Source organism: Hippocampus comes, unplaced genomic scaffold, assembly GCF_001891065.2.
Source record: "Hippocampus comes isolate QL1 unplaced genomic scaffold, H_comes_QL1_v1.1 scaffold227, whole genome shotgun sequence".
In the NCBI taxonomy this organism is placed as follows: Eukaryota; Metazoa; Chordata; class Actinopteri; order Syngnathiformes; family Syngnathidae; genus Hippocampus; species Hippocampus comes.
In genome coordinates this window covers 306,142-317,321 of record NW_017805630.1, presented here as the reverse complement: position 1 = coordinate 317,321, position 11,180 = coordinate 306,142, and the positions used below count along the sequence as shown (strand labels likewise).

The window sequence follows — 11,180 nt, the reverse complement described above, 5'->3', positions numbered from 1 at the left end:
GTATATGTGTGTGTGTATATATATGTATATATATGTATATATGTATATGTAGGTCGTAAAAGTAACATTTGTTTGGTATGTCACAGATTTTGTCCATTGCAGGGGTGGACTGGATCGTCATCCCCGTGATAATCACGGCACTGTTGTTGTAGTCATCGTGTTAAAACAGTAAAAAAAACAAACAAACAAAAAAAAAACCCACAACAATTTGGGCCAAAACAACACATTTTTGGGGTCATTCCATAAAAAGCAATCCTATTTTTGGTGGTTGTTTTGTGGAAAACAACCCAGAAAGTTGGACCAGATTGGCCCAAGTCGTGGATCGGTCCATTATGATTTTTTTTTTTTTTTTTTTTTTTTAGACCCAAATTGGGTTATTTTTAACCGTAACTGTTTTTGGAGTGTAGTCATAGTGCAGTTGTACAAGTTGAAGTGGTCATGTTTAAAAAAAAGTGTGCATTTTGGAGTGAATGTGAAAAGACCCCAAGAATCAAGAATTTATACAGCATATTTTTAGTCTTGCTTCAGCCCGTTTGAGATGCCACCCGCATCTCATCAGCCCTCACCGTGCCCCTTCGTACTGCTGGGCCAATTGCGAGAATGGATTTTGTTAACCATGGTGATCTTGGGTTGACTTCAAGGTAGCTGCGCTCAAATAAATACCGTCTAACCGAAAGTTTGGACGTCTCGTGTTCATAGTGTCGCACTGGCGTGGGCCGAAGAGCCGCTTTTGACTAACGATGTTGATTGTGCCACTGCGTGTGGGGATCTTAGCATTGATTTGCCAAGCTGTTGTCAACCGTTTAATTGGCTTGACTTCTTTTCTAATGGGTGGAGTTCACCTTTGCCAGTTTTAAATAGATCACAGTTAAGATTGTCACATAACAGGTTAAATCTAACAATGGTGGGTGGGGGCAAAACGGGACAGGGTGTGTGTGTACGTGCGTGGGGGTTGGATGAGACCACAGGCTGACATGCGACGTGCGCTTATGTTTACGTGCGTGCCCGCTGGGGTGCGCGCGCACGCGCCTGTGTTTGACTGGGTGTGTTTTGGAGCAGGTTCGTCTGGTGGATGTAGCGTGGTTGTGTAGGGCGTCGTGGGAACGCTCTTATTGGATGGCCAGGGGGCTGCCAGTTGCTATGGGAAGGAGACAACAAGCGGAGGGCTGCCGCCGCTGCTGGCTGTGGGTGTGTGCAGCTCGGGTTGTTTGTGGAAAATCAGGTCCGCTCAGGTGTGGGGAATTACGAGTGTTGAGTCGATAGAATGCGGATGAGGGGAGGCAGGGCAAGGGACTTGGGTCTCAGTACCCAGGGGCTCCATGGGAATTCTTCAGCTCCCGCGTGCTCCAAAAGAGGATCAGTATGCAAAGACATTCTCAGCTTGACTTTATCGGGTTGTCCAACTTTTGACCCCAGCATAAAAAATCAAATCAAATCTAAAATCTGGACTTCAATCATGATTCAATTGAAATGTGTTGCACATAAAAGTTAAATACATTTTGCAGGTCTTTGAAGTGCTCACACCTCTCCGCTTGTCGCATTGCTGCAAAAGATTGAATGCAAATGTCGGATACTTAAAAGTTCAATACAACTAAATTGCATGTCCTGTACAGCATTGGAAAAAAAGAACAAAAAGCATTTGAGATCACTGTAACCTTGTGGACAAGGGCATTTAAATTGGTCATTGTTTTGTATACCACCAGAGGGCGCCTGTATACAAATTGCATACCACACCTGAAAAGGTACTGCGCAGGTATGAGGATTTTCTGACTTTTTTTTTTTTTAAGACCAAAATGACCATTCTTGAGACAAATACAAATCCGTTGATTAGTTTTTGGGGTGGAGAGCTCTTTGTGCGGCGGTCAAGCAAGAAGGGGAGAGAGAGAGAGTGACCTGCGGGACGAGCTGGTTCTTCCGCAATTTGAGAGTGGGGCGCTGTTCAGAGATTAATGACCCATCAAAGATGTTTGAGGGTTGTTTTATTTATTTATTTATTTATTTATTTTTGCCTAGGTGAACAACATTGACATTTAATGTATCGTGCTCATTTATCTATTGGTTAAGTTTCAACCCTCCTGCTATCGCCGATGGACGTGCACCAACTTTAGCATTTGCTGGCGCGAAATTGCCTGCTTAACTCATGTAATCTGCTTTATATCGGTTTGGTGCACACGCAGCACATTAGCATCCAAATTTTAGTCACCCCTCCCCCCAGTGGTTGTTACAACAGTGATCCCTCACTTATCGCGGTTAATGGTGGCCGGGACCACCCGTGAAAGACGAAAATCCGCGAAGTGGGGTTTGGCCCCCCCTCCCTCACCCCCTCTAGGACTTTTTGTGTAAGGGTTTGTGGGTACCAGCATGTTTAAAATATGTAAACGGTATTTATAATTGACATATTTGAGACAATGACAACGGCCTTACACGTTTACTTAAATCTTTAATTATAAAACCTTATATAGTAATTAACATTCATCTGCATTGCCTTTTGAGAGAGAGAGAGAGAGACTTGCTCTTTGCGTGCACCCCTTCCCCTAGCCACACACACACACACACACATGTAACAAACACAACAGTGTGTCTCGACACTGATCAAAGGCAACCACGTGATAAAACACTGACAGAGAGTAACCCACGTGATAAGACACAAGGGAGGTTGTTGGGCGGGGCTTCACAGCCAATCAGCTCACGGTATATATCCACTCGTGCTGTCATTGGTCGATGTCGTGCTGGGAACCAATCAAGTTCAGCCATGTACAAAACCTATGAGTCATTCGGCATTTTTTTTCTGAATACAGTAATTTGGGGAAAAAAACGCGATGGAGTGAAGCCGCGATAATTGAAGTGCAATATTGCGAGGGCCAAAAAGGGATCTTCTTTATCACCAGTCTAGCTTCTTCCACACTTTCGTTTTGTGTTCATCCAAATGGAGCATCCTGGCAGTAAAAAAAGAAAATAAATACATAAAATAATAAGATTGTGAAGTCAGACATTAGTGCCACTGATAGGACACAAATGTGAGCATAGGCCAGTCTTGGTTATGTTGCACTTTTTAATCTTCCTCATTCTCTCGCCCACTCTACATTTCCACTTCCTCCTGTGAGTGTGCGTCTTTCTTTCTTTCTTTCTTTCTTTCTTTCTTTCCTTCCGGGTCCGTTTGGACCTCGCCTCTTGCTCAGGTATTTTAATCAAACGGCTAATGCTATAAAGGGAATTAACCTAGTGGCCTGTGGTTACACCGCTCCGCCATTGCATAATCCTGTGTCTGTTCCGCTCCTCCCAAACAATTTACAGGGCTCCCGTCCACACCAGTGTGTGAGGCACGCATCATCGCTAGCTCTCAGGGAAGTCACATATGGAAACAAAGTAGCTGGGATAAGAGACGGCTGCTGAGCCTCGTTTACACTGTCCCTCGCGTGCACGATACCCAAAAACGTAGCTACACTCACACACTTCATTTGGTACACCAATCCATTTACAGTTGTGTCAAAAATTCTGGCTTCACAAGGATAATCATTTCCAGCTTTTTTTTTTGGGGGGGGGGCGTTGCTGGTTAGTCAATTTAGGAAGTCCCGTCTGGGACCCTTAAAATTAGGTGTGTTTTCATATACTCTGTTTTAAAGCTTCCCAAAAAAAGACTTTCTCTTTCACTATAGAAATATGTAAACTGTTCAGTGATGCGGCCTGACTATCATCTTGTTCTAATTTGTTTTTTTTTTAATAATAATAAAAGTCCAGGGTGGCCTATGACGATCATGAGGACAAGCATGATTATTTTAAAAAATGGTTGGATGGTTCATTTGAAGACCTTTTTTCTTTCTTGGATTTTTTAATTTCATAACATTGATCATGAATTTTGTGCTATTTTTTTTCCAAGAATTTTTGGTGTTGATTCCGAACCTGCCCTCATTTTTTTCTGTAGCACTTCAGATTTTTTTAATAATAATAATAATAATAATGATGATGATGACATGTAATCTCATCATATATTTCGTATTATGCATGAATTATTGTTTCGCTTCAGCAACAGGTGGAATTTCTGAAACCTTAAAGCTTTACCTTTAAATGCATGGTAAAATCTGTGAAGAAAAAAAAAAACTATCCCCAAAACCTCATGTCCTGGGACAAAAGCTAAAGACACTTTTTTTTTAATTGGGGTAAAAAACATGTTTAGGGACACACAAAGCCAGTTTCGATTGTAATTTGCTGTCATTTAAAGTGAATTGAATCATTCCAGGCTCATCATAATCTCTTTGATAACACAAACATGACTGTCATACATGTTTAAAGAGATGACAACCACTTTTAGAACAACTCCAAAATACTGAATTCAATGCAGCCGCTTCCCCTTTGAAATCCTCTGACAAGGAACAGGAACAGGAATTGTTTGCAAAGCGACACTGTCACCCAGTGGTGAGTCTTGGGTATTGCGGGACTGAAGGACTTTGTGTTTCCCCAGGTGGTGATGTCTTCAGGCGAGGACGGTCTGATTGGAATCCCCTTCCCGGAGCACAGCAACGAGCTTCTGTCCCACCTCAATGACCAGAGGCGCTCGGGGCTCCTGTGCGACCTCACTCTGACCTCTCGCGGGGCACGCTACCCGACCCACCGCGCCGTCATGGCCGCCGTCAGTCTCTACTTCCGCCGGCTCTTCGGGGCAGAGGAAGGCGGCTGCGGCGAGGGCGGTGGTGGAGGTTTCAGCGTGTGCCAGCTGGACTGCGTGGCGCCCGACGCCCTGGACGCCCTGCTGGAGTTCGCCTACACGGCCACCTTGACCATCCCCTGCTCCGGGATGAGGGACGTGCTGCGGGGGGCTCAGCTTTTGGGCATCCAGTGCGTGGCGGACGCCTGCAGGGACATCCTGGGGGAGAAGGCGGAGCCGGACGAGGCAGAGGAGGAAAGGCAGCAGCACGCGGATGCCGTTCAGAGGCCGGCAGTCGAGCGCGGATCCCGAAGGAAAACGGACCGGAAGAAGGTGAAAAAAGTGGGGCCGCATCACATCGACTCACTTTTGAACCCGCCGCCCGTTTCCCCGGTCTCGTACCCTTCACCGCTGTCGGAGAGCATGTGCTCGCTGCCCCCCGCCCAACCCCTCAGCCCGGAACCGGACGAGCTTCTCTTCAAATGGAGGAAGAATGGCGACGCCGGGGCGGTCCGAGTACCAGAGAGGGGCCCCACGTTAAACGGAGGCCATCTACACTGGATGAACCAATGGCCCTCACCCCCAGCCGCGCCCCCAGAGGACAAACTGTCCGAGGAAGAAGACATGGAGGGCTTTGGCAACGAAGGTACGCTGATGGAAAGCACCTCCACCACTTCCTCCGTGGCCGAGCGGGGGATCGGCGCAGCGTCGGCCTCGGCGACGGCGGAGGTCGGGGTCGGCAGGAAGAGGAAGTCGCAAATGCCTCAGCAGTGTCCCGTCTGTCAGAAGATCATCCACGGAGCGGGAAAACTGCCTCGACACATGAGGACGCACACCGGAGAGAAACCCTTCCAGTGCTCCGCCTGCGGGGTTCGCTTCACCAGGTACGCAAACCTCCAGAATACGACACCCATCTCTCCGTTTTCTGCAGGTGGTTATCCTGCGCTGGGTTACAAGCCCGAGTCTTTGTTGGATACAAAAAAATGAGACCAACATACAATTTTCTTTTTGCCCACTAATTCTTAACTTACAATCTGTAGAATGCAATGGCAGCACATGTGCAATTCTCCCAAAGACTCAACGGCCCATCAAAACACTGGAAATGATTACTGATAGTTTTTTATTATGATTAGTTTTTTTTTTTTCAATATATGAAGAAAAAAAGGGGGCGGGGGGCTGCAGCAGAAGTGCAAGTGCTTGAGCACCACTTGGGGTGTATGTGTGCACTTGCCTGCTACTTGGCCCGTTTCAGTGTGCCGTCGCGCCAGTGGAAAAACAATGTGGTGTTTTCATTTCTATTGTTCAAGGGTGAAGTTGCCATTCATAATCGCAATTCGATAATTACAATGAGCAACTGGCAAGCGGAACAATTGTATTAATTACATGGGAGTTCATCGGGTGTGTGTACGTGTGCCGTTTGTTGACTGTGGAGCTCGATCATTTCCAGCCATTCTATTCATTTATGTTGCGCAACTCGTCATAAGTTAAAATTACTCAGTACCAGTCAATGAAATAAGAAGAATGAAACAGAAATTTGGTGCGATCATGTGAAACAACATGTGACCGAGTGTGTCGCGGACACTCTTCTTACACTGACTTATTTCTCGCCATTCTCATTCTTCCTTTTGTGATTATCGTCGCTCAGTGGCGACAGGAACCACTGCAGTCATTAAATGGCACTCACGTTGCACGTCGGTGCGCCACTAAGTGTGCACTTGGCACCTCCAAATAAAAATATTTCTTGAAATAATGATCATCTCAATTTAATAAGCAATTTACTTCATTAGTTTTACGAATGACACGGGGTAATTGTACCTTCTACCGTCTAGGGGAAGAGCATTCAAAAATTCTTCCGCGCAAAAATCGGAGGGCTTTACGATCCCTTCCCACCCAAGTCAGCAAGGCCGCGATTATCGGATGACCAAAAACAGCGTTTCCCAAACTTTATTATTGATTTCGGTAACTCGAATCACCCCTTTTGCAAATCAACTTTCCTCAGAGAAAGGAATGGAAATGACATGAATCTGCTGAAGACCAAAAAAACAGCCCATGTCGTTGCTGTTTTGCAGTAACGACATAAATAGAATTGCAAAGAATTAAAACAATATTGTCATACTTTGCATCAATTGAATGGCCATTTTGCTGCCTCCCACTTTGGCCACCGGAGGGCAGTATAGAAGAGGCAGCTCATCTCAGCACCTTGCAGAGGATAAAGAATATATGACTGTGATTCCCGTGATGGTGAACCGTATTCATTTCTGTGCCGAATAAGTGGGTAATAAGTCGGATCATTTCCCGCGGCTGGTTGGCAGTCATTGAATTGGAGCTCTCACACCAGCCAAATGGACTGGAGTTTTGATGTCGCAGTTTGGTTGCCCATCCTCGCGCAACCCCCGGCCGGCCACCTTTTCACCACCTGGTGTGTTTTTGCATCTAGGAATGACAAGTTGAAGATCCACATGCGGAAGCACACGGGCGAGCGTCCCTACTCGTGTCCGCACTGCCCCGCCCGCTTCCTGCACTCGTACGACCTGAAGAACCACTTGTCCCTGCACAGCGGCGCGCGGCCCTTCGAGTGCCTGCTCTGCCACAAGGCCTTCGCCCGCGAGGACCACCTCCAGCGCCACCGCAAGGGACACAGCTGCCTGGAGCTGCGCACGCGCTGGCCCAGACGAGGTCCCGACGACCACCAGGAAGTGGACGTGGACGCGGACGCGGGCGAGCGCCTCCAGCCGCCGCGGCCCCGCTCGTCGGCTTTCCCGCGGCCCACCATGCTGGAAGGCGGCATGTTCCAAACGGACGCTGACAGGGAGCGCTCGCTCGCGCTGCAGGCTCTGGCGCAGCTCAGCCCGCACCGGTTCGCCAACTACCACAGCCTCCTTCTGCGAGGCGCCGAGCAGCGAAGGGTCAGGGAAGGCGGGGCCAAGGATCCCGAGGGAGTCACCTCGCAGCGTCAAAGCTGGCCACTGGAAGCCGCGGAGAAGATTGGTGTGGTGGAGGAGGACGTATAGTGAATGTTTGAGTCTGTGTGTGGTCTTACATCCACGCTAAAAAAATATATATATATTATAATCTCACTCAGGTGACTCGACCTGCTGCTCCATGTGGAACCCCGCCCCAAAAAAATGTCAAACGGGTTTTCTGAGTCGTTTTAAATGTTTGTTTGTCTACTCTCCTTCTTTCTAGGTTCAAAAGGGAAACTCCTGATGAATTTTCTCTTTGATATGATGTGCTCCCATGAGTCCAACCACAATATTCTTATGATTATTGACTTTGAAGGGGTAAAAATGAAGGAGATGAATTAATTTTAAAACAACCTCAGGATGCTGACATTCTGTCCCGTTGGCTGAAAATGACATCAAAGTGCCCCCGGGCTCATAAAGCGAACATCACGTGACCAAACTCGTAAAACAGGTGAGGTGTGATGGTCCCAATGCGAGCCTGGTGGCACTGTGATGTCGTTTTTTTGTTTTTTTTTCAGTCAACAGCAGAGGGCGGTATAAAGACCAAAATGGCAGCCGCTTGAGATGGATGACAACAGATGGATTCATTTGCTTCGTATTTACGACACGAAAGCAATATTCATCACAACAGAGCCTTTCGACTAGTGGGCACCTATGCAAAGATAATGTTTGCCTTGAGTTCCCCTTCAAGCCGCCTTTTCCGATTTTTGTGTTCATACTCGCGTTTACTGGGATGCTTTTCAAGTTGCAAACAAGAAATTCGAAGCTCCAAAATGGAGCGACGGTGAATATTAGCGTTTTGGGAGTGGTCACTTGTGGTAAAAGTGCAGCCAAGTGCTCTCTGTCTTTGCTTAGATTTGGTGCTGGAACCAAAGTTCTAGTTACTTGATAAAAAAAATAAATAAAAAAAAATGTAGCCAATGTTGGGTCCAAAGAACTCCTTCTGCTTCCATAGTTGAGTTTTCTGTGTTGATTGACCAAAAAGACCAAGTCTTGGTCAAAAGTTGTTTTCGTCTCTTTAAAGACTGTCGATTTCAGCCTTCCCACATGCAAGTTTGGCTTTCATAGTGACAAAAAAAAAAGGTGTGGGGATGAACAAGAGCATTTACCCCTTTTTCTGTATTTATTTATTTATTGTGTTTATTTATTTTTCAGTTTTTTTTTTTTTTGTGGGATCAAATCCAAGGTTGGTCAACGATCTTAATGTCGTTGGTGCGCTTGAGAATGTGGCTCTTGGTCCCTTCTTTGCGCTCTCCACTACTTGCACATGTGAACCCAGTCAGGTACTGCACAATAACCCATGGCAGCCTCTTCGAACAGGGGTGGGCAACCTGTGGAACTCGGGCAAGGCGGAGCCTTTTATCATTTAAAAAAAAATTGTTGTTCATTGACTTCTGACTTTTGGAAAGAGGTTGCCTACCCCGGTGTTCAAGACTCCAGAGGTGGCAGTAAATTTTCGTAGCAGAAAGGCCAAATGAGTGTAACAGCGCAGCATGTGCAGTTTGTGGAGTCCGTTGTGTGCTCAATCAAAAAAGCTCAGGAGAAAACCAAAGTACTCACCCAACAGGTTAGTTTAAACTCCCCGGCATCATTACTTGAAATTTGTATGCTTTTCTTAAACACACATCCAATGGACAAAAAAAAAAAATGTTTTTCAATAGTGATATTTACCTGTAACATTCTATTTACAGGACATTATATTCCTGCAAGGGACTGCCATTTTCTCAGTTGTCTTGCCTGCGCTGCCTTCGAGTAAACTGGGAATTTAGAAATTTACCGTCTCGCGCAATTAAAAGTCACTTAGATTCAAAACTTAACAAAATGCCCTGACTGTTTGTTAAACGATTCGATTTTGCTTTAATTTTTCATCATGAGTTCCCTCTAATAGATGCTGTGGGAATGGGTGTGGCATCTACTTTAAAAAAAAACAATTCCGTAATGTTTCTGAAAGCTAGTATTACACATGGACATTTAAAGTCCGCGTCAAATGAAAATAAAAGTGTTTTCTAAATTGGGCACACCACACGGTTGTTAACAAACTTCCAAAATTTGATTAAATAGAAATTCACCGTTATGTAGCAGCATTAGAAGGGATGCCTACTAATTTCGCCATTTTAAGCAGTAAAAATAATATTTCGTTATTTTCCATATACAACTAACACTTTTGAAAAACGCATTTTGTCACTTGCTGTCGACTGAAAACGATATGTTTGCAGGCTGACAAAATATTGACTTTTTACCGCTGGAAATTGCTGAGAAAGAATCCAGTGACGCTAACGCACTCAAGGCTAAGCCTCATATTTGTTTTAAATACACAACATGTAATTGTATAAAAAAATAGTTTCAGCTTTGGTTACAGAATCAATATCAACTGGGAGTGGCAGTAGACTAAAAACTAGTTTTTGAAAAACTGGTCAGTATTTGCCAAAGTGCTGTTTGTTGCCAGTTTCAAGTTCCTTTGAGGTCACTGCCAGCATTTGTTTCTCCAATTTGTGTTCGTAAGCCCTCACCTCTTTCCTCCACCTCAGTCAAAACAAGCAAACCAAAACAGCAGCACCTACTGAGGCATGTAGCAAGACCTCACTGATCACATGGCGGCTACTGTAACCCCTGAGAGCCCAACATTATGAGGAAGTAAGTGGATTCAATGAAAGAAATAGTCAAATCAATTTGTAAAAAAAATAAAATTCATCCACTACTTATTTAGCTTGTCGGTCATGTTTTGAATCGAATTTGTTGCGAAATTTCCATTTCCCAGAAGTCTCGAACGCAGCAATAATTGCTTCTGCCACCTGGCGCCTCCTGTTGGTGATGAATGTAAAACGCACTATGCTAACCCGAGTACTTGTCATTTAAGTCGCATGGGACCGACCATTTAAGACTTTTTGTTTTTTTTGTTTTGTGATATATATATATTTTTTTTTTTTTCACGTCCAAATACTTTGAACGTCCTTCTTCTTGTTTAGCGCAGTTGTATTGTTATCAAATATCATAGATATGAACGGGATGAAGTTGCCTTTGTTTTTGTTATGCTGCACTTCTTCTTCTCAGGAACTCTTGAGCAATGCACTAAGTGGTTACAGGACAGATAAAACGGGGGAAACGAGATACTGGCTCTTCCACAAATGAGGCCGCCGGTATGAAAAAAATATTGGACTCAGTTTATATTCGGAGCTGTTTTTAAAATGGCATTCACGTGGACTGCTAGTCTTAAATAGAGAGCGTCAGTGCTCTCAGTCCAAATGGAACGAAATGAGTGAGTGTGACTCGATGCCAGCTGTGAAGTGTACCTCTCTATATAAAGCTTTAGTGGCTTGGGTGAAGGGCGGAGGGTCCGAGACCATCTCGCTATCAGGGATAAGTTAGATTTTTTTTTTTTACCCCCTTTAGTTTCTTCTCGACCTTGACTGTTCACCTCTCGTCTTGTCCTTTTATTTTAATTTTTTTTTCCACATCATGTCAAGGACCAGAAATAAAATTAAAAAAAAAAACATGTCAAAGCTTGCCTTTTGCTGCTTTTCTCTGTCAGTGATTCTCAAAAGTGTGAAACAAATACCACCGGTGGTACGTCAGCT

General features: G+C 45.0%; 1 protein-coding gene across 3 annotated transcripts in view; it reads left to right on the top strand.

Annotated features, from left to right (window-relative positions):
* zbtb7b (zinc finger and BTB domain containing 7B) overlaps positions 1–10,280 on the top strand; it is a 29,890-nt gene extending 19,610 nt beyond the window's left edge. For all 3 annotated transcript variants that reach the window (XM_019881586.1, XM_019881585.1, XM_019881584.1), the window contains 2 exons: positions 4,460–5,526; positions 7,080–10,280. In XM_019881586.1, the coding sequence (XP_019737145.1) occupies positions 4,466–5,526; positions 7,080–7,653 (1,635 nt within the window). In that variant the 5' untranslated portion in view covers positions 4,460–4,465 and the 3' untranslated portion in view covers positions 7,654–10,280. The remainder of the gene's footprint in view (positions 1–4,459; positions 5,527–7,079) is intronic.
* The last annotated feature ends 900 nt before the right edge of the window (positions 10,281–11,180 follow it).